The 22,741-nt window shown below is 39.4% G+C and overlaps 2 protein-coding genes across 2 annotated transcripts; both read right to left on the bottom strand.

The window, feature by feature from the left end:
• Positions 1-1,494: 1,494 nt before the first annotated feature.
• LOC129164327 (uncharacterized) lies at positions 1,495-8,388 on the bottom strand. The gene is made up of 11 exons (XM_070551937.1): positions 8,008-8,388; positions 7,778-7,848; positions 5,680-7,696; positions 5,428-5,586; positions 5,297-5,344; positions 3,686-3,778; positions 3,153-3,385; positions 3,019-3,077; positions 1,937-2,010; positions 1,720-1,883; positions 1,495-1,533 (listed from the first exon to the last, which is right to left on the bottom strand). The coding sequence occupies exons 1-11, from the start codon at positions 8,081-8,083 to the stop codon at positions 1,495-1,497; spliced, it is 3,033 nt and encodes a 1,010-aa protein (XP_070408038.1). The 5' UTR covers positions 8,084-8,388.
• A 10,356-nt stretch (positions 8,389-18,744) lies between these two features.
• On the bottom strand, positions 18,745-21,185 carry LOC139069875 (histone-lysine N-methyltransferase set-1-like). Its single transcript, XM_070551078.1, has 3 exons — positions 20,070-21,185; positions 19,665-19,857; positions 18,745-19,427 (listed from the first exon to the last, which is right to left on the bottom strand). Exons 1-3 carry the CDS (start codon positions 20,102-20,104, stop codon positions 19,245-19,247), a joined length of 411 nt encoding a protein of 136 aa, XP_070407179.1. The 5' UTR covers positions 20,105-21,185; the 3' UTR covers positions 18,745-19,244.
• Positions 21,186-22,741: the final 1,556 nt, after the last annotated feature.

The raw sequence follows: 22,741 nt of genomic DNA, 5'->3' as shown, positions 1-22,741 counted from the left end.
TTAGAACATACTATAAAGATACACCCTCCCACCCCTGTGTCCCCCCCCCCCCCCCCCCCCACTTCTAAAGTGAAAATTACGTCCATGGATGACGGTGAGACAATTTGACGGCTGTTTACCACAAGAAAAGCTTTAATCTGGGGGAGGGATTTCACTTTTTTATTCAAAACAATATATCGCTGATTTGTATTTTTGCAGAACTCAACAGATTATATGCGAGTGTAAAAGAAATTTGTAAAAATTTATAGAAATGTGAGATGATTTTATTTTTTTCAGTGCAACAGGCACTTTTCTAAATGATCCAAACAAACTTTGCACTCGTGATATTATGCAAATTATTTTATGCACTGACGTGTTTGCTACAGTCCATGACATAAAGGCATTTTGCTGCTTCATCTCTTTTAAAAGTCAAATAATAGGTTTATCTGAGGCCTTTCAGACCTCTCCTTCTTCACCTTTAAGATAAAGGAGCTTGTTCTCTGCTCACGTTGAGCAACGGAGGGGTTTCCTTCCGCTTTTTAAGGAAACAAATCAGAGAAACTATCCGACACCCTGGGAATGTGAAGGGAAAGTCAGTGTTTTGAAGGAATAATTACAGACTTATTTTAAACGGATTAAGCTGTTGTTATCTACTATTTTACGAACCCAGATGCTTTCATTCGTGCGAATCAGGATTCCCCTTGAGAAAACAAAACCATCATTTAATGAAAGTGATAGATGCAGATCAACTTCCACATAAAATTATTTATTTTACAATTTTTTTGTTAAATTGATAAGATTACACAGGCCTAATAAAAATATAAAACAACAATATTAATATTATTGTGACAATAATATACTAATAATATTTATAATTTTATTGAAACATATATTTTAAATTTTTAATTCATTCTCTCTCTCTCTTGTGTGTGTGCGTGCGTGCGTGCGTGCGTGCGCGCGTGTGTGTGTGTGTGTGTGTGTGTGTGTGTGTGTGTGTGTGTGTGTGTGTGTGTGTGTGTGTGTGTGTGTGTGTGTGTGTGTGTAAAAGATTAACATAAGGCATGACAGCTTTCCCTTTAAGACAGGAACAGGGAATCCTTTTCCAGGAGGTTCGCTTAGCAGCATGTTTTAGTTGTTTCCCTGCTTCAACACACCTGATTCAGTGGTTGAATCACCTGCTGATAAAAATCATGTGTGTTGGAGGAGAGGAACAACGTAAACATGCTGGGTTGCAGCCATCCAGGACCAAGACTCCCCACCCCTGCGATGGCTAGGGTTAAAAATTTACTTTTTAAAATTTAAATCTAGCTGTTCTCTACAAATTGTTGAGCATTTATGGTGAATCCTATTCAAATATGGCAATAATTGCAAACAATCCTGCAACGGCCTGACTTCTGCAGATTTTACGCCCGTCTGAAAACTTGTTTTTAATCCATTCCTGCTGATATGATTTTTTTTTACACACCAAAGTAAAATAATGTTTGTGAGGATCTAAAATCCTCAAAGCACAAATCATCACAGCGACGTCACAACCGTCTGGTTTCTCCTCTCACACTAATGAGCAAGTGTGAGAGGGAGTGTGTACCCTGATTAGCCTGGCAGCATCAGTGTCAGACACACAGCAGGGCGTCTGCAGTGTGTGTGTGTGTGTGTGTGTGTGTGTGTGTGTGTGTGTGTGTGTGTGTGTGTGTGTGTGTGTGTGTGTGTGTGTGTGTGTGTGTGTGTGTGTGTGTGTGTTACGTTCAAGCGTTTACACGGCTGCCAGTCTTTGCTCTCTGTCCTTTTTTCCATGCCATCCCTCTCTTTCTCATTTTCTTCATCTTTCCTCTCATTCTCCAAGCTCCAAGAACTCTGATCCTTGCATTCGCTCAGTCTGGCAAATGACTGCAGGGGCTGACAATCCACTGTCAGCACGCGCCGCCACAGTCAATAACGCTGTCCCGTGTCGCCGCGCTACGCTGGCTAAAGCTCACAGATTTGATCCCTCCCAAGAACCGATGCCTAACAGCCTCTCTTTTCTTGCCAATGCAGCTGAAAGCGTTGGCACACCCCACCCCATCACACACCCTGTTCCAAAGCCCCACCCTGACACTTTTGTGGTTGTCCAAATGACCAGAACATCCTTGGTTCTAGTGAGTGCTGCATAATTCAAGTCCAATAGTTCAACCCAGAGAAATTTGGAACCAAATGTGATGCCCCCCCCCAAATACTAGGCAAGTGATGGGTGACTGATCCAGCTGTCTTGCTGTAACAAGATGTGGCCATGTACTCAAACACATACACACACATGTAAAAGGCATGTGTGCATACACACACAGGCATGAAGAAGGTGCAACAGAGCTCAAGGTGTCACTGAGAAATCACAGTCTCCACAATAACCCACTTCCCCTCTATCCTGTTTCATTAACCTCACCGTACACACACACACACACACACACACACACACACACACACACACACACACACACACACACATACGGGTTTTGCTGTATTAGAGGGACATTTTTTTCAAACCAACTTTTTGCAACACTAAACAGACACCACTTTCCAGCTATGCTAGAAAGATGTGGGAAAGCTTAAAAAATTCTATTTGAGCTATATAACACAAAACTCCCTTCAAAGTTTCAATACACACTTCAGAACTCAAAATACAAGAACCTGACACCATGCTGTTTTAAGAGGACAATTGATAATGAGGTACTTGGCTCCACCCCTTACGCAAACAGTAATTACCAAGGCCAACATTATTTATCAGGACAATGGTGATACACATACACAAACATGTCATTGGTGTGTTTTGACAGGTCCAAACATGGATTAAAGGAACAAAGGAACTGCAGCTTACAGAATCTTTTATTTGTTAGAATTTCTTAACACAATTTGTCATATCGACATTTTATATGAAATTTGAACTTTTCAAATAAGTGGACTGTTTTTACAGTGCTTTTCATCAACAATTGGAAATTAAATAAATAAAAATTTCTATACGTAAACAAACTATTGAATGGAAAATTTTAATTGTCAATAAAATACACAGACCTAAAAACAAAAACAGCCATTTGGCCTTTTAGCTCAAATATTGTAACTGTCAAAAGCTCCTGAAAACATCAGAAACAGTGTAGTAAACCTTGGAACGCTACAACAAGTTCATTAATCATGGTACCATTGTTTACCCAGGACTTTCTTTTTTTTTTCAAAGTTAATCCTCGGTTTCTAACAAAATCCCGGATGTTTTGAGTAGAGCGGCCAGCCAGAGTAGGATCTTCTGCTTTTTTGCATTGCTGGCATTCAATCATAGTGGCCAATTTTCCTTTTTTAATGTGTTCATTGAAATGTCTCAACACAGCAGCAACCTCCATGGGAGACCATGGATTCTTTTTAGCTCTTCTCGCATTTTCCAGGGAAACTAGAAAAGACACAAACAATTAATGTAAAACTACATTTTAAACATTTTAAAGAAAAAATTTGTATCAGTGTTTCTTGGCTTTACATAATGTATTGACGCCTGTTTATACCCCCTTCAAAATGTAAATCCAAAAATAAATAAAATACATACATACAATTCATGGGACAAGCTGCAGAATTTTGTCCATATAGATGAGAATTGTCACCACATTGCCTTCAGTGTATATTCTGTCCTGTGTCCGTACTTCAAATGGGTCAGGTAAGAAAGCTGGCATTTAATGATGTGTGTAGCTGTATTTACCAAATTGTTTATTTGTTGTCTTGTTTCTGTCAGGCTCTGGGTCCTTTTTTAGTTTTCTTTTGGCTTCTTTGCCCTTACTCTTTTTACTTTGTGCTGAAAAGAAGAACAATTAAAAAAGTCACAGAAAGCATTTTTCTATGGAGGTTTCTCATGTTATGATATCCAAGATGTTCCTTTGTGGTCAAAAAAACTAATGGACCCAATAAAGGGTTACTTCACAGAAAAACCGTTTGATTTTTTTCTGATTATAATCGGTCACCATGAGTTTTTCATCCAGGCTAAAGCTGAAAATAGTCTCCTACACGTATCTCCTGCATCAGCTTCTGATAGAAAATAGACTGAAACTCTAGGATTAACAGCCTGAGAGCTCTACATCACAATCTCAATGATTTATTCATGGACTCGCCCACCTTGACTCACAACGGGGAAAGCTGTTGTTGGTTTAGCAATACGACTAGTAAAGCTAACAGTTAGTATTAGCAACTCCACGACATGGCAGAACAACTTCAGGCTTGTGTTATTTGTAGAGATAGCCATCAACCTTGCAAAGCAAAATAGGCAGTGTGGTGTTGCTGTTAGCCAATCGATGGAAAGAGGTCTAAATATCAGGAAATCAGACTCCAAATCCTGCTGTGTTCAGCTCAACACTGATCTGGCTCACTTCTCTTTCCTGAAACAGGAGCACCAGAGGTTACACCTCGCAGAGATCAACAAGACAGTCAACCCTACTAGAGACCACTGAAAATGTATTAAAAACACGAGTAAAGGTGATCTTTAAATTTTAAACTAATGTCCCTTTTTCCACTAAGACTTATTTAGCACAATTTGCTCTACAGTTTGGGGGGGGGTCCATTGCAACTGAGACACTGCTCTAGTGAATTCACTCATAGCGGAGGAACTCTACGGTATGCAAAGTAACGCAACATGATCTATCTCTGACAAACATTAGAAGACATAGTATATTGGAATATTTTTGCTCAAAGTGTCCTTTTCTAAGATTGCAAAAGAAAAATCCTGGGAAAGGCAGGCAGGCAGATGGACAAAACACTCTGAAGCAACCAGTGATGCCACTTCCTAGCCAAAAGACCTACTCTGGCTCCATATCAACTACCTCATTTAGAGCCACTTCCTTATCACTTTCAAAGCCCTACACAGTCTCCGTCTCTCCTACTTCATGTAGCTTCTTCATCATCATTGCCACCACCATGCTGTTGAGTCTTACAACTCCTGACCCCATTCACCAAACCAAGAAACAGACCCAAGAGTGCTGCTTGCCAAATCTGGAACTTCCTCCTTTAGTACATTTGACACTCAAGATTCCAGAAATTTATATCATAGCTCAAAACCTAAGAATTCTAACTGGCATATCATCCATGACCATCCTCACTGCAGTCACCCTCCAACACTTAACTGACTTCTTCTTCTGTTTGGATGGTTTTATGAAGTATTTTGAGTTTCTCTAAAAGTGTGATAAAATGTATTAGTAGACAAAGGTAACATTTACTCTACTAATAATGAGTTATTTTATGTTTTTTTTTTTTTACAAAATGGGGAGGTGTCTATGTGTTATCTAAGGTAAAGTCTAAGTGTCTGATTTCAACAAATACATACCTGTAGGTTCCACCAAAGGTTTCTCTCTCTGTTTCATTTCTGCAGAACCTATTAAAAAGGTCATTAGTCACATGATTTCATAAATACAATAAATTAAAAAACAAGAAAACAAAAAAGATCACCGTTCTTACCAGTCTGAAGATGAGACGGATTGCCTTGTACCTCACTGTCCGCATCAACCTCCACTGCAGCATCGACCTCTTTCTCTGTATCAACCTCCACCGCAGCATCAACTTCACTCTCTGCATCAGCCTCACTCTCTGCACTTGAATCCATTATCTGTAGGTTATCTAACAAAATAAATTACCCTAATGTGATATGTTTTTCTACATTTGCTAGAAACAGGTCTAATTCTTTCATTGAACACAAAATAAAGGCATTACCTTCTACTTCAATCTCTTCAAGCGTTTTTCCTTGAAGGCTTTTGAGAGACCCTTTCTCCATGGCAATCAGTAGTTTGGATATTTTGGCCAGCTGAGTAGTAGCTTCTGGAAGTCTATAATATTCCCGATGAATGCGAATGTCATGACCAAGAAAGTTAGCAACTTGGTCCAACTCATGATTCTTTAGATTCAAGATCTGAGACAAAGTTGCAACATGTTTTCGCAACTGTGTCGACCTGAGCAGCTCAGGGTTTTCAGCCCCACACTCACTCGCGTAAAGCCTCAAACAGTCCTGTCCTCTGAAGGGGGTTAGACAATGAGGTCTGGCAAACAGGAACAGGTTTTCTGCCAGAACACCACAGTCTTCCCTTTTCTCCATCAGCAGTGTTATGTTATTTACCATGTCTGGTGAAAGTAACACAGCAACTTTTCGGCCTTTCTTTCCCCTTAATTCAACACGACTGAAGTGTTGACATAGGTGAAGTTCAAATTTTGTCAGTCCAAATGCGACATCCTTGTGCAGGGGACTTGTGTCTCTCTCCTGAAAGCCATTCAGTGTCATCTTAGAAATTTCTCCCCCTCTTCTCCTGTTAAAAAGTATCACATTTGCCATTGTCGCTTTACAAAGTTCACTGTATGATTTGGAAGAACTGTGCTCTTTCAATTCCTTGAATGCTAGTTCTGTTTTCTTCTCCAGATGTCTATGAAGGCGCTGAACATCTTCTGTGAAAGGAAGAGTGGAAGGCTTGTTAAAATGCCGCTCATTCAGTGTGGTCAAAGCAGTGTGGGAGATGAGTTCAGACCACTTTTTAGCATATAGGGTTTTGAAACTCTGGGTTGACTTTATCAGTGTGCTGTCCTGTGCCATCAGTGCTCTGCAATGTAGAATGTCATTGACTTTCTGTAGCGAATGACCCAACTTGAGAGCAAGGCTTGGAGTATGGTAGCAGTGTTTTTCCTCATCATATCCAGAAACTTTCTTGACTGCACTGATAACCACATCAAAATTAGCAGGTCTCACAGCATCTTCAAAGGTGTGTATTGAGAAATCCTTGCGAAGCATAAGTAGAAGTCTTCCACATTCTCTGAGTCTCTGGCGAATGTAGTCATATTTAGTGGAATCCTGTCCATGTTTGTTAAAGAAGGACTGGGCAAGCTGAAGAATAGATAGATCACTTCGTACAGTAGAAGATATCTCATCATCTTTCATGCCAGTTAATATCTTCCAAACACCTGGGGAAATTTGCTGACACAGAGCTGACTCAGTCATAGAGGCCAAAGACAATACCTTTTTTCGTCCAACCTCAGAATTGGCTTCAACTGGTTTTGAAGAACATTTTCGAACATGTCGCCACAGATCTCTTCTGAGATATAATGCCTGGCAGTACATGCAGTGAATGTAGTCTCTTCCTTCGTAGTTCTTTTTTGCAGTGCGTCTCAGATTTAAAGACCCAATTCCACTTGCTAAGACCTCCGAGTTATGACTGTGGTTTCCCTTGTTGCGTAGCTTAGTAAGCATTTTCATGCGGTCTTTGGACTTTTTAGGAAGGCTTAAAACTCTAGCAACATCTGCATGTGTTTTCTCATGAGTTTGAAGATGACGCGTGAACTTTGTCTGTAGTTTTCCACATATGTAGCAGTAAGTTTTATTTTTGAGTGAGGGTGTGTCTGATGAATCTTCAACCCTAGCATTAGAAATGTTGGCAACAGCATCTGGACTTCTTTCTTTGGCAGTAACCTCAGATCTTTCAAGCAGACCTGTGCTGATCCCATCTTTAGTTAATGATTCTGCAGCTTCAGAATCTCTCTCCCTGTCTCCCTCAAAATAATCTTCTTGGTAATGTCTTTTCTTTTTAGAACAAGATTTGCTGGTGGAGGCCTCAGAATTCTGTAATCTTTTGAGACCGATAATCGGAGGCTTTGAGATATCCAATGAGCTGTCTGAATCAGCTGTTGAATCCGGAACATATTCCTCTTCTGATGATATCACCTCATTTGAACTTTGTTCACTATAGACCTGAGAATGATTAAAAAACAAAGTAAAGCATTGTTTTCTTGGAGAACATTTCACTGAGATTAATTCTACTAAAACACTTACCAATAGCAAATGCTCAGCGACTTTCTCATTTTTCCTTACAAAACACTTTTTGTGCCAGGACTGATAGCAAACTAGACAGGAAAATTAGGAATAAAAAAGGAAAATAGTTGCTGTAGTAGGTACATAAACACTAAGTTTACCTGCACACACACAGAACCATTTTAAAGTGTTCCTGTGGAATCACGGTAATTAGACAAAAATGGACCCCCACTTATTTATCAAAAACTTACCTTTACATCTCACACCACTCCATTTCAGAGGTGCAAAGGGTCCTCCACATGCGAGACATTTCTGTAAACTTGACATTTCATCAGGGACGAGATCATGATTACAGTCCTGTTGACACAAACAAAAACAAAAAAGAAAGAATTTGTTTATCAAAACACACAAAGTGTCTGTATTATGTTAGACTCTGAAAAAAGGCTAAGGATAAAAAAGGCATTTTTATCTTGTATGAATGAAAATGTTCAAATTAATAAAAACATTTAAAATCTATATTAACTTCTTTATGTAAAATTCTAAGAAAAATAATTATGCTGAACAGCTTTTCATTAATATGATACATTTGCAAAAAGTACAACATAAAGATAAACTTACTGTACACATGAACTCCCAGTCAAATATTTGGACCTGTCTCTTAATAATTTAAACACTGTGTTCGAATTTTTGATTCAGAATCTGCATAAACACTATATATATATATATATATATATATATATATATATATATATATATATATATATATATATATGAACAGCCTGACACAGCATCCCTATGAGCATCTACAATGAGAAGTAGAACGCTGAATATGTCTATGATGGTTTATCAAACATGCGATTAATACAGTCCTGCTAATGTCTGACCCTGTCTGGCTGAGTAACACACAGGACGTGTGTGTCTCCGCGATTATAAATTAAGTTCCATTCTTTGTAACTTCTAAATTCAAAACTCGTACAACCTAAAACGTGAATCTTGCATGGTGTAGATTACACAGTACATGTGTACCTGAAAACCAATATATGTAACTCATAAATACCAGTCTATGATTATTTTTCAATACATGCTATTAATACAGTCCTGCTAATGTCTGACCCTGTCTAGCTGAGTAACACACAGGACGTGTGTGTCTCCGTGATAATCATAAGTTCCATTATTAGTAAATTCTTACTTCAAAACTCGTACCACCTAAAACATGAATCTTGCATGGTGTAGATTACAGAGTACATGTGTACCTGAATTCTAATCAGTATCTATCTCGTGAGTGTGTATTGTAAAAATAGGTGTGTTATTGAAGCTCAAATTTACCTTTGGACATCGGTCTGGAGAAGAACTGCATGTGTCCACATTGGTAGCCTGACACACCATTTCTATGGGCATCTACAATGAGAAGTAGAACAATGAATAAAAGTCTATGATGGTTTACCAAACATGCTATTAATACAGTCCTGCTAATGTCTGACCCTGTCTGGCTGAGTAACACACAGGACGTGTGTGTCTCCGCGATTATAAATTAAGTTCCATTGTTTGTAACTTCTAAATTCAAAACTCGTACCACCTAAAATGTGAATCTTGCATGGTGTAGATTACACAGTACATGTGTACCTGAAAACCAATCAAAATCTATCACGAGTGTGTATTGTAAAAATAGGTGTGTTATTGAAGCTCAAATTTACCTTTGGGCATCCGTCTGGAGAAGAACTGCATGTGTCCACATTGGTAGCCTGACACACCATTTCTATGGGCATCTACAATGAGAAGTAGAACAATGAATAAAAGTCTATGATGGTTTATCAAACATGCTATTAATACAGTCCTGCTAATGTCTGACCCTGTCTGGCTGAGTAATACACAGGACGTGTGTGTCTCCGCGATTATATAAATTTCCATTATTTGTAACTTCTTAGTTCAAAACTCGTACCACCTAAAGTGTGAATCTTGCATGGTGTAGATTACACAGTACATGGGCACCTGAAAACCAATATATGTAACTCATAAATACCAGTCTATGATTATTTTTCAATACATGCTATTAATACAGTCCTGCTAATGTCTGACCCTGTCTGGCTGAGTAATACACAGGACGTGTGTGTCTCCGTGATTATAAATGAAGTTCCACTCTTTGTAACTTCTTACTTCAAAACTCGTACCACCTAAAGCGTGAATCTTGCATGGTGTAGATTACAGAGTACATGTGTACCTGAAAACCAATCAAAATCTATCACGAGTGTGTATTGTAAAAATAGGTGTGTTATTGAAGCTCAAATTTACCTTTGGGCATCGGTCTGGAGAGAACTGCATGTGTCCACATTGGTAGCCTGACACACCATTTCTATGGGCATCTACAATGAGAAGTAGACCAATGAATAAAAGTCTATGATGGTTTATCAAACATGCTATTAATACAGTCCTGCTAATGTCTGACCCTGTCTGGCTGAGTAATACACAGGACGTGTGTGTCTCCATGATTATAAATGAAGTTCCATTCTTTGTAACTTCTTACTTCAAAACTCGTACCACCTAAAGCGTGAATCTTGCATGGTGTAGATTACAGAGTACAATTAATAAAAGTCTATGATGGTTTATCAAACATACTATCTATTATAGCTGAGGAAGATAATCAAATAATCATTGCATCCGGATGCGGACATAAATGATTCTGCGTCGTAGAAGAGTACGCCATAATCGATTATAATGGAATGTAGTTTTGTTTTTTAACAGCGGCACTAGCGCAGCATCCAGATCGGTCAGTGAGTGTCCTCCACATTTACCAAGTGGTTCCGCCTTAATGTGGTACTGCAGGGCTGAGCGCTAGGTATAACCCGAGACAGAACCGGAACCGAATCAGCCAGACCAGTTCTGATGGATTTGGGCCGTGAATTATGTTAATTGAGTGGGTTGCCACGCGGCGCGCTTTGCTCGCTTGCACAGCAACTGAGAGAGAGAGAGAGAGAGAGAGAGAGAGAGAGAGAATTGAATCGTTGACTCAATAATTGTAATCGAGTCAGGAGACAAGTGAAGATTCACACCTCTACTATTAATACAGTCCTGCTAATGTCTGACCCTGTCTTGCTGAGTAATACACAGGACGTGTGTGTCTCCGCGATTATAAATGAAGTTCCATTATTAGTAACTTCTTACTTCAAAACTCGTACCACCTAAAGCGTGAATCTTGCATGGTGTAGATTACAGAGTGCATGTGTACCTGAATGCCAATCAAAATCCATCTCGTGAGTGTGTACTGTAAAAATAGGTGTGTTATTGAAGCTCAAATTTACCTTTGGACATCGGTCTGGAGAAGAACTGCATGTGTCCACATTGGTAGCCTGACACACCATTTCTATGGGCATCTACAATGAGAAGTAGAACAATAAATAAAAAAGTCTATGATGGTTTATCAAACATGCTATTAATACAGTCCTGCTAATGTCTGACCCTGTCTGGCTGAGTAATACACAGGACGTGTGTGTGTCTCCGCGATTGTGATACGTTCCTTTCTTTGGAACTTCTTAATCCAAAACTCATACCACCTAAAACATGAATCTTGCATGGTGTAGATTACAGAGTACATGTGTACCTGAATTCTAATCAGTATCTATCTCATGAGTGTGTACTTTAAAAATAGGTGTGTTATTGAAGCTCAAATTTACCTTTGGACATCGGTCTGGAGAGTAACGGCATGTGTCCACATTGGCAGCCTGACACACCATTTCTATGGGCATCTACAACGAGAAGTAGAACAATGAATAAAAGTCTATGATGGTTTACCAAACATGCTATTTATTAGAGCTGAGGAAGATAATCAAATAATCGATGCATCGGGATGCGGACATAAATGATTCTGCGTCGTAGAAGAGTACGCCATAATCGATTATAGTGGAATGTATTTTTGTTTTTTAACAGCGGCACTAGCGCAGCATCCAAATCGTTCAGTGAGTGTCCTCCACATTTACCAAGTAGAGGTGTGAATCTTCACCTGTCTCTCGATTCGATTACGATTATTGGGTCAACGATTCAATTCGATTCGATATCCCGATGCATCACGATTATTTTATATTGATTTGTTTTCATCGCTAAATAAAAGAAGTCCGATAATTTCTTCTTTTTTTTTTATCAAAAACGTAAGTGACACAACCTGCCCTCCCTCAAAAGCTCTCCATTCACAACAGGTTAGGACAAAACATTTAAGAAGATTTAACAAAGTAAAACAATCAGTTTCCTCGTTCAACACCACGCCTCAGGCTGAGAAAAACACGCTTTGCAAAAACTCACAAAATCTAAAAAAGTACTGAAAAGCTACAGGACTCATAATGTAATAATAAAATACATAATGGGTTCATATATGAGTGTTTAATGCCTCTGAGCAGCTCTAGAGTCAAATATTTATGCCACAGTTGAAGGGTGTCAGAAATAACACCGAATGAAATGTTTGACTTAGTTTATTTTATTTGAACCCAGTGGTTCATTTCTGAAATGTTGGAGAATGAATCAAGTTCTGTTTGATGCAGAAAATAATAAAACACAAAACAAATTCTACACTTCCAATAATATTTAAGATGTGTGTTTTATTCTTCCTGATAATAACACCAGCAGAAGGCTGTGGGCTGGATTAGGATTAAACTACCCAGCTGATGGATCTCCTTCACTAACCAGCTAACTACTAACCTTTCCACTAACTGGTCCAGTGGGACCCTCACCATGTAACCCTCATGTCCATGCTATCTCTGGAGGAGCAGATAGGAAACAAGACCTCCTGTAACTTAAAATGAGCCAAAGCTTCCTCCCAGTTTCTCTTTCAGCTGAATTTAACATCAGTTTATCATCATAAAACAAAAGAATAAGGCGGAGGTAAATGTGGAGGACGCCCACTCTGACAGATTTGGATGCGGCGCTGGTGCCGCCATTAAAAAACAAAACTACATTCCACTATAATCGATTATGGCGTACTCTTCTACGATGCAGAATCATTTATGTCCGCATCCCAATGCATCGATTATTTGATTATTTTCCTCAGCTCTATTACCAAGTGGTTCCGCCTTAATGTGGTACTGCAGGGCTGAGCGCTAAAGTTGTAACCTGAGACCGAACCAGAACCGAATCAGCCCGACCGGTTCTGTTGGATTTGGGCCGTGAATTATGTTAATTGAGTGGGTTGCCACGCGGCGCGCTTTGCTCGCTCGCACAGCAACTGAGAGAGAGAGAGAGAGAGAGAGAGAGAGAGAGACAGAGAGAGAGAGAGAGAGAGAGAGAGATAATTGAATCGTTGACTCAATAATCGTAATCGAATCAGGAGACAAGTGAAGATTCACACCTCTACTATTAATACAGTCCTGCTAATGTCTGACCCTGTCTGGCTGAGTAATACACAGGACGTGTGTGTCTCCGCGATTATAAATGAAGTTCCATTCTTTGTAACTTCTTACTTCGAAACTCGTACCACCTAAAGCGTGAATCTTGCATGGTGTAGATTACAGAGTACATGTGTACCTGAATGCCAATCAAAATCCATCTCACGAGTGTGTATTGTAAAAATAGGTGTGTTATTGAAGCTCAAATTTACCTTTGGGCATCGGTCTGGAGAAGAACTGCATGTGTCCACATTGGTAGCCTGACACACCATTTCTATGGGCATCTACAATGAGAAGTAGAACAATGAATAAAAGTCTATGATGGTTTATCAAACATGCTATTAATACAGTCCTGCTAATGTCTGACCCTGTCTGGCTGAGTAATACACAGGACGTGTGTGTCTCCGCGATTATATAAATTTCCATTATTTGTAACTTCTTAGTTCAAAACTCGTACCACACAAAGTCCTGCTAATGTCTGACCCTGTCTGGCTGAGTAATACACAGGACGTGTGTGTCTCCGCGATTATAAATGAAGTTCCATTATTAGTAACTTCTTACTTCAAAACTCGTACCACCTAAAGTGTGAATCTTGCATGATGTAGATTACAGAGTACATGTGTACCTGAAAACCAATCAAAATCTATCACGACTGTGTATTGTAAAAATACAGTTGTGGTCAGAAGTTTACATACACTTGTAAAAAATATAATATAATGGCTCTACTGAGTGTCCCGTTATTTCTAAAACTCTGATTTTTCTCTGATAGAGTGATTGGAACAGATACTTCTTTGTCACAAAAAACATTCATGAAGTTTGGTTCTTTAATGTCTTTATTATGGGTTAACAGAGAAAAATGATCACATTTGCTGGGTCACAAATATACATACAGCAACATGATCTAGCAATTTTGGTGACTTAGAAACGTGTCAGTGAACTGAGCTTCATAGCATGGCCTCTTAACTTCTTGTGAGTGATTATGAGTGACTACAGCGGGTGACTTCTCTTAGGCCAGGTAAATAGGGCTCATTGGATACAAACGCCCACAAACGCTACAATGGGAAAGTCAAAGGAGCTCAGCATGGATCTGAAAAAGCGAATTATTGACTTGAACAAGTCAGGAAAGTCACTTGGGGCCATTTCAAAGCAGCTGCAGGTCCCAAGAGCAACAGTGAAAACAATTGTTTGTAAGTATAACCCCGGGTTTCCACGGGAGCCGTCGGCAGCACGTTACTGCAGCAGCACGTCCTGCTCGCGTAAGCTGCTGCTTGGCCCTTCCCACGAGACGCGAAGCAGCAGGGGAGCAGCGGTCACCGACAGAGCACGAAGTCACACGAGTGGCTTCGTCAGTAAACACAACAACAAGCAGGAGAAAACTACAACATGGTTTGTGTTTTATGTTCTGTCCGTTTTATAATCGCCAATACGGACCTGAAAAACAAAGGAGACCGCTAGCTAGGTGATAACTTCTCACGGGGACGCACAGTTAGTAACCTTTTTTAAAAGTAAAGCAACCGGAAGGCAGTACGTTCTTTATTCTGAAAATTTCGGTAGATTCTCTCCATTTCCGCGTCCGATTTCCTGTCTTTCCTTCCCCAAAAATGTCGAACTTGACCCGTTTCAGAGGCGTCGCGCGTAGAAAATAGAACCGGCGCGTAAAGGCCGCGACATGCTGCTCCTGAGACGCGGCCGACTCGCGCTGCTGACGGCTCCAGTGGAAAAGGTTCTGTTGACCACAGCGGTTCCTATCAGCAGCTATGACGTGCTGCTGCAGTAACGTGCTGCTGACGGCTCCCGTGGAAAGCCGGGGTAAGGTGCATGGCACTGTTTCATCACTGCCAAGATCAGGAAGAAAACGCAAGCTATCACCTGCTGCTGAGAGAAAATTGGTCAGGAGGGTAAAGAGTGAACCAAGAATCACCAAAAAGCAGATCTGCCAAGAATTAGAAGCTGCTGGAACACAGGTGTCATTGTCCACAGTCAGACGTGTTTTGCATCTCCATGGACTGAGAGGCTGCCGTGCAAGAAGGAAGCCCTTGCTCCAAAAGCGGCACCTTAAGGCTCGACTGAAGTTTGCTGCTGATCACATGGACAAAGATAAGACCTTCTGGAGGAAAGTTCTGTGGTCAGATGAAACAAAAATCGAGCTTTTTGGCCACAATGCCCAGCAATATGTTTGGAGGAGAAAAGGTGAGGCCTTTAACCCCAAGAACACCATGCCTACAGTCAAGCATGGTGGTGGGAATATTATGCTGTGGGGCTGTTTTGCTGCCAATGGAACTGGTGCTTTACAGAGAGTAAATGGGATAATGAAGGAGGATTACCTTCACATTCTTCAACATAACCTCAAATCATCAGCACGAAGGTTGGGTCTTGGGCGCAGTTGGGTGTTCCAACAGGACAATGACCCCAAACACACATCAAAAGTGGTAAAGGAATGGCTAAATCAGGCTAGAATAAGGGTTTTAGAATGGCCTTCCCAAAGTCCTGACTTAAACCCCATTGAAAACATGTGGCCAGTGCTGAAGAAACAAGTCCATGTCAGAAAGCCATCAAATTTAACTGAACTTCACCAATTCTGTCAAGAGGAGTGGTCAAAGATTCACCCAGAAGCTTGTGGATGGCTACCAAAAGCGCCTAATTGAAGTGAAAATGGCTAAGGGACATGTAACCAAATATTAGCACTGCTGTATGTATATTTGTGACCCAGCAAATGTGATCACTTTTCTCTGTTAACCCATAATAAAGACATCAAAGAACCAAACTTCATGAATGTTTTTTGTGACAAAGAAGTATCTGTTCCAATCACTCTATCAGAGAAAAATCTGAGTTTTAGAAATAACGGGACACTCAGTAGAGCCATTATATTATATTTTTTACAAGTGTATGTAAACTTCTGACCACAACTGTAGGTGTGTTATTGAAGCTCAAATTTACCTTTGGGCATCGGTCTGGAGAAGAACTGCATGTGTCCACATTGGTAGCCTGACACACCATTTCTATGGGCATCTACAATGAGAAGTAGAACAATGAATAAAAGTCTATGATGGTTTACCAAACATGCTATTAATACAGTCCTGCTAATGTCTGACCCTGTCTGGCTGAGTAATACACAGGACGTGTGTGTCTCCGCGATTATGATACGTTCCTTTCTTTGGAACTTCTTAATTCAAAACTCGTACCACCTAAAACATGAATCTTGCATGATGTAGATTACACAGTACATGTGTACCTGAATTCTAATTAGTATCTATCTCATGAGTGTGTATTGTAAAAATAGGTGTGTTATTGAAGCTCAAATTTACCTTTGGGCATCGGTCTGGAGAAGAACTGCATGTGTCCACATTGGTAGCCTGACACACCATTTCTATGGGCATCTACAATGAGAAGTAGAACAATGAATAAAAGTCTATGATGGTTTACCAAACATGCTATTAATACAGTCCTGCTAATGTCTGACCCTGTCTGGCTGAGTAATACACAGGACGTGTGTGTCTCCGCGATTATGATACGTTCCTTTCTTTGGAACTTCTTAATTCAAAACTCGTACCACCTAAAACATGAATCTTGCATGATGTAGATTACACAGTACATGTGTACCTGAATTCTAATTAGTATCTATCTCATGAGTGTGTATTGTAAAAATAGGTGTGTTATTGAAGCTCAAATTTACCTTTGGGCATCGGTCTGGAGAAGAACTGCATGTGTCCACATTGGTAGCCTGACACACCATTTCTATGGGCATCTACAGTGAGAAGTAGAACAATGAATAAAAGTCTATGATGGTTTACCAAACATGCTATTTATTAGAGCTGAGGAAGATAATCAAATAATCGTTGCATCCGGATGTGGACATAAATGATTCTGCGTCGTAGAAGAGTACGCCATAATCGATTATAATGGAATGTAGTTTTGTTTTTTAACAGCGGCACTAGCGCAGCATCCAAATCGGTCAGTGAGTGTCCTCCACATTTCCGCCTTAATGTGGTACTGCAGGGCTGAGCGCTAGAGTTGTAACCTGAGACCGAACCAGAACCGAATCAGCCCGAACGGCTCTGTTGGATTTGGGCCGTGAATTATGTTAATTGAGTGGGTTGCCACGTGGCGCGCTTTGCTCGCTCGCACAGCAACAGAGAGAGAGAGAGAGAGAGAGAGAGAGAGAGAGAGAGAGAGAGAGAGAGAGAGAGAGAGAGAGAGAGAGAGAGAGAGAGAGAGAGAGAGAGAATTGAATCTTTGACCCAATAATCGTAATCGAATCGGGAGTGAAGATTCACACCTCTACTATTAATGCAGTGCTGCTAATGTCGGACCCTGTCTGGCTGAGTAATACACAGGACGTGTGTGTCTCCACGATTATAAACGAAGTTCCATTATTAGTAACTTTAGTTCAAAACTTGTATCATCTAAAGCGTGAATCTTGCATGGTGTAGGTCATTGGTTCCCAGCCTTTTCTGACTCATGACCCACTAAGCCGTTTTCTCATACCACGAGTACTTGCTTAGTTAAATGTGTTGGCAATTCCCCAAAAGTAGAATGTAAAACTGATTAATAAATAAAAATTGTTTCATTAAATATCCTTAATACTGAACCACATCTAACTTCTCAGGTTAATTATCTAACAATCCTCATACAGGGTCCAAAAAAAAACTCCATGTGGAACATTTCTGGAGCTCTACATCTGGATCCGTACCACAGCCAGTGAATATACTTTAATTAAAAATAAACCTTTCAAGTGTTCTGATTCATTCTTCAAACAAAGCAACACAAAAATCCTCATAAAATGAATAACGATGAAGATATTTAAATAAAATACAAGCCAAATGTGATGACAACACAAAATTATAGTTTGAATTCAAGTGAAAAATGTAAAAGACATAACATTTTTTCTTACTTTCCTAATTCATTTAATCACTTTCCTTGTTTTGCATTTTCTCGTAGAAGTCAAGTTTTGCTTCATTAAGGATAACTGAAGGTAAAATGATGGTTTGCTACTTTTCTTGTTGACATATTTAGATAAGTTGGAGGTTTATTCTTTCTCTCGGATTGAGCGATGCTCTGATCTACGAGTCTGGAGTTGTTAGAGGTCAGACCCGCAGTGCACACCGGCGCACAGGTGAGGGGAGCTAAACAACCTGGAGCATTAATAGGAGAAACTGCTGCAGATGGACATTTGTTCAAACTAAAATCACTAGGCATGTCCGAAATTTTGGAAGTCTGTGTGTTCATTGTGTGTTTAAAAAACAGAATTTAATGAGCAATTAACAGATACGCCTTTACTGTCGCCAGAATTATTTACTGAGGATGTTTTCCCAGTTCCAACATCACACTCCCGGAACCCAAATTATGCCTGTATAACCAACATTACCGGATCTGAATCCACGTGCTCTGGGCTGCAGCAGCCTCTAGTCCAAAACTGAAGCAGCTTGAAAAAATTCATGCAGTCACAGTTGGCCTAAATAGATAATTGATAATATGATCAACCATGTATTACTGTACATACGATTTTTCCATATTCATCAAGCATAACGCACCCCAGCCCAATGTATTTTTTTTTTTTAACCAGGGCAAGTGTTGCCATCTGGGTAATGAAAAATGTGTTTTTCCGCATACCCCATGTAATGCTCTCATGGACAACTGGTTGGGAATTACTTGGGGTAGATTATACAGTACATGCGCACCTGAATGCCAATCAAAATCTATCTCATGAGTCTGTACTTTAAAAATAGGTGTGTTGTTGAAGCTCAAATTTACCTTTGGACATCTGTCTTGAGAGAAATAGCCATTTCTAGCCATCCTCAGAGATCTCCGGTGATCTCTGAGGATGGCTACAGCTACTAGCTGAAAGATGTAAGATGAATAAATAATTTTTACTAAACTGTGTAAGAAAATAACTAAAACATGGATTACTAAGAGCTCTGTGTTATGTGGTGTCTGGATCCATACATGTCAGTAAATTGTGTTAATGTATGGTGTTGTTTTCCACTTATAACTTTAGAATATTGATGCAGAGGAACTTGATGAAAATAAAACTAAGCCGTTATCATTCCGTTTGATAATCTATGTCAGGATGACTTTATAAGTCAAATGTGTTGTTTTATAAGGCTATCTGGTCTTGTCATGTGTCATGTGATCTGGCCTGATTTCTGTTCACAAGATGAAATCAGAGCATCCCTAAAATCAATATCACAGGTGTGTACTCTGAAAATTAGTGAGTCATTGAAGCTCAAATTTACCTTTGGACATCTGTCTGAAGAGGAACGGCATGCGTCCACATTGGCAGCTTGACACGACATCTTTTTAGGTTTCTACAATGAGAAGAATAACACTAAATGACAGTCTTTCATTCTTTTAAACTTATTTCATAACTTGTACCTGTTAAAGCATGAATCTTACATAGTGTCATTACAAAACCTGTTGATTGAATACCTATCAACATCTATCTCATGAGTTCATGAGTCGGACCTGTGTGTCTGCTCATTTGAAAATTTTACATGACCTTTTCTGTACCTAAATAAAAGTGTTCCCATCATTTTTCCAAATACCTTGCTTCTCCATGGCCATGCACTATCACCATAATTATATGTGATTTCTTCCCCTGGACCAATATCCTTGTGAGCAAATAAACAGAGGTGGGGTCTTCCATCCACTCTGGTAACTTTCATTTTACTGTTAGGGTTCTCATCTTCGTCATTTACCAGCCTGCCAAGAGATCCATCCTCCTGGGCAGCATCAACACTAAAATATCAAGTACACAACAACAGTTATATTGTCTTGGGTAAAACATATAAAAAAATATTTTTCCAACAATTCAAGTTATTTATTGAACATTAAACATTTCATTTATTTTCTGGCCCTACTGTACGATTGAAATACTTTTCCAGTTGAAGCAGCATCGTTTGTTTAGAACATACACAATTTAGAAAAAACACCTAGAAGCAGTTGCATACCATAATAGCTGTCCATTGAACAGGAAATCAAACATGAAAACCTTGAGTGCATCATGATACACTTTCAGTCGATTTTCTTGTTCCTTTTTAGTTATGACTTGTCCTCTGTACTCAAAAAGAAAATCGCCTTTTTGAAATGGCCGGCAACTGAACACACCCCGACCTAAAAGCAGACATGGACAAAAGAGGACTGTTATAAATTTTAAAAATTGTGGATCTGTTACATTGAAATTATTTCAAATCAGTTTATTAGACGCTTATATGGATGATCTGATCACATTTAATTACTTGTGACACTAGTCACAAGAAAAAGTCTACCCATTAACGAAGGATATTGATAAGAAATGTTAATATGAACATAATTTAAAAGTAAATCTTAAATTTTGAAAGTTTATCTCAGCTGTTTGCTTGAATACTTCAATAAACCACTGCTAAGGGCAAATACTGTTCTGACTCTTTGATTCAGCAGAAATAATACACTATTATGAAATTATCTCATGTGTTTCTCCTCCAGTGTCCTTAAATCTTCCAGTGCCCAGACCAATACATTGGGCTTTATTTTAAATGAGTCAGACTGTAGCAAACTGGTGGCCATTTCTTAGCAGAAAAAGTATTTATGTTACGAATATTAAGTTTTAACGGGGTTAAATGCTGGTGGTGTTTACTTTGAACTCAACTCCAAAGCCATCACAAAAAAAAAAAACCACGACAAGACTAGGGAAATATCTATCAAAGGTAAATCTGCTAATGTCCTTGACAGAAAATTGTGTTATTTTGTGGTGCTTTTGTTCAATTTGGTGAAATTAAAGCTCAAAAGCACTGCAAATTTAAAGCAACAGTCCCCCTACTCACTGTGAGCGCCGCTGCTGCCTCGTTGCCTGCACGCAGCCTGCCGTCTCTGACTGCGATTGGTCAAATGACGACATGTGACTAACACCTTAGAACAAAGATTGAAACCTGACAGAAGACCCCCCTTAAAACAAAACTCTTAGGATTGACACCAGTCACGTGAATGCCACATTTGGCTTCAAAAAGGGTGATTTTTGCCAAAAAGCTACAAGTTTGAAGGTATGACGCAAACACACAGTTGTATCTAAAAATTATAATGTTGTAATTGGCCTGTGTTTGATATAGTGCCTTTCTAGAGTCCTAGAACTCCCCAAGCGACAGTAAAACACTATCAGTCATCCACCAATACACACCTACATTCACACAGTGGTCCCAGCTGCCCTAGGGTGGGCTGACGGAGGTGATCACCCTCCAACCACCACCAGCAGGCAAAGCGGGTTAAGTGTCTTGCCCAAGGTCCAAACAGCAGCATTCTCTGCCGGGAGCGATCCTACAACCTTTTAATTTCTGGACAACCCGCTCTACCGCCTGTGCTATTGCTGCACAACAGCAAAGATGTTAAAACGTGCAGCTAAATATAGATACAATTAAGAATCTGGTCAATAAAATAAATTACAATAAATACAACAGATTCTATTTTGAGTAACTTTTGATTATTTGGGATGAAAAAGATTTATTTTCATGATCCCAGAACACTGAATATGATCCATGTTCCTAAAGTTCAGTTTACAAAGTATCTGTATATTATAGTTGGGCAACTCACCTTTAAATGAATCAATATATTTTACTTCAAAGCCTTCCTTATCTTCACCTACGGAGCAATAATAATAAGCATCTTGTTTGGGGTTTCGTTTAGATCTCTGTGGCCTTGTTGCTGCCATTCCCTGCAAAGATCAGATTTTAATAACTACCAGCAGCACATTACATCACACACTTAACAGGAAAATTAGACAAATGCATTCATACAGAATAACCTAAATTATTTATATATCTTTGAAAGTATATTAAATTTCGGTAGTCAAAGCCTTATTATCCAATGTGCATCATGGGCACAGACAGGGCCTCACACCCAGTAGGAGCCTCCATGATGCTTCAGAAATGAGAAAAAAAATTCTACTAAAAACATTTCCTACAAGCAATTTTATTGTTCGTCATTAGCTATATGTATAATTAATGCTCTGTAAGTCCTGCCACCAAGAGAAATAAAATGATAAAACAGTGTTTTATCATCCTATGTTTTAAAAACACAGTTGTTCCGGTCCACTCATACGTATCTCCCCTCACAGGGTTCGAAGGAGCTTCAGTGCTGTTCGGCGCTCTGCTGCGTGTCTCCCATATATGGCCTTACTTCCGGTGCATTACGTACTACATTAGCGGGTGCGGTTTTAATCTAAAATGACTAAAAATTACAGCTAAAAGTAAATTTGGATAATTAATGTAACCTCAAAACAGCAAACACACGTGATTAAAGAGTACTTGCATCATTTCACGATTTTTATTCACATGAACACTTTCAACAAACCTTTCAACTCCACCGAACACTCAAAGTAAGCAAACATGTCATGGGTTCTAAAACTGCAGGTTACATCACGCTATGGCCAATACTCACCGAATTAGAAACAAAAGAATATCAAACTTATGTCTGCTACTCACATGCTTGTTTAGCAACTAGCTAACAGTCGCATACCAGATGACTCAGTTTGTCTGAATGTAGTTAACTAACCTAAAACAGTTTATGTAGATAAACATATTGTGTCAAGCTTTTGTAGGGTTCTTACCTGATCCTGTGCATCGGCAACAAGATGAAATAGTCCATTAACACG

This window comes from Nothobranchius furzeri, chromosome 5 (genome assembly GCF_043380555.1).
Source record: "Nothobranchius furzeri strain GRZ-AD chromosome 5, NfurGRZ-RIMD1, whole genome shotgun sequence".
In the NCBI taxonomy this organism is placed as follows: domain Eukaryota; kingdom Metazoa; phylum Chordata; class Actinopteri; order Cyprinodontiformes; family Nothobranchiidae; genus Nothobranchius; species Nothobranchius furzeri.
The sequence above is the reverse complement of the archived record's forward strand: the minus strand, read 5'-3'. Positions and strand labels throughout refer to the sequence as shown.

Bases quoted from the DNA above. Each gene is read 5' to 3' on its own strand.
- LOC129164327 (XM_070551937.1), bottom strand. From the start codon at position 8,083: ATGTCAAGTTTACAGAAATGTCTCGCATGTGGAGGACCCTTTGCACCT. The intron at 5,345-5,427 runs GTAAGAACGGTG...CCTTTTTAATAG, and splicing joins TCCGTCTCATCTTCAGACTG to GTTCTGCAGAAATGAAACAG. The intron at 3,779-5,296 runs GTATGTATTTGT...TCTTCTTTTCAG, and splicing joins ACCTTTGGTGGAACCTACAG to CACAAAGTAAAAAGAGTAAG.
- LOC139069875 (XM_070551078.1), bottom strand. From the start codon at position 20,104: ATGTTTGATTTCCTGTTCAATGGACAGCTATTATG. The intron at 19,858-20,069 runs GTATGCAACTGC...TTGATATTTTAG, and splicing joins TTCAATGGACAGCTATTATG to TGTTGATGCTGCCCAGGAGG. The intron at 19,428-19,664 runs GTATTTGGAAAA...TTCTCATTGTAG, and splicing joins CATGGCCATGGAGAAGCAAG to AAACCTAAAAAGATGTCGTG.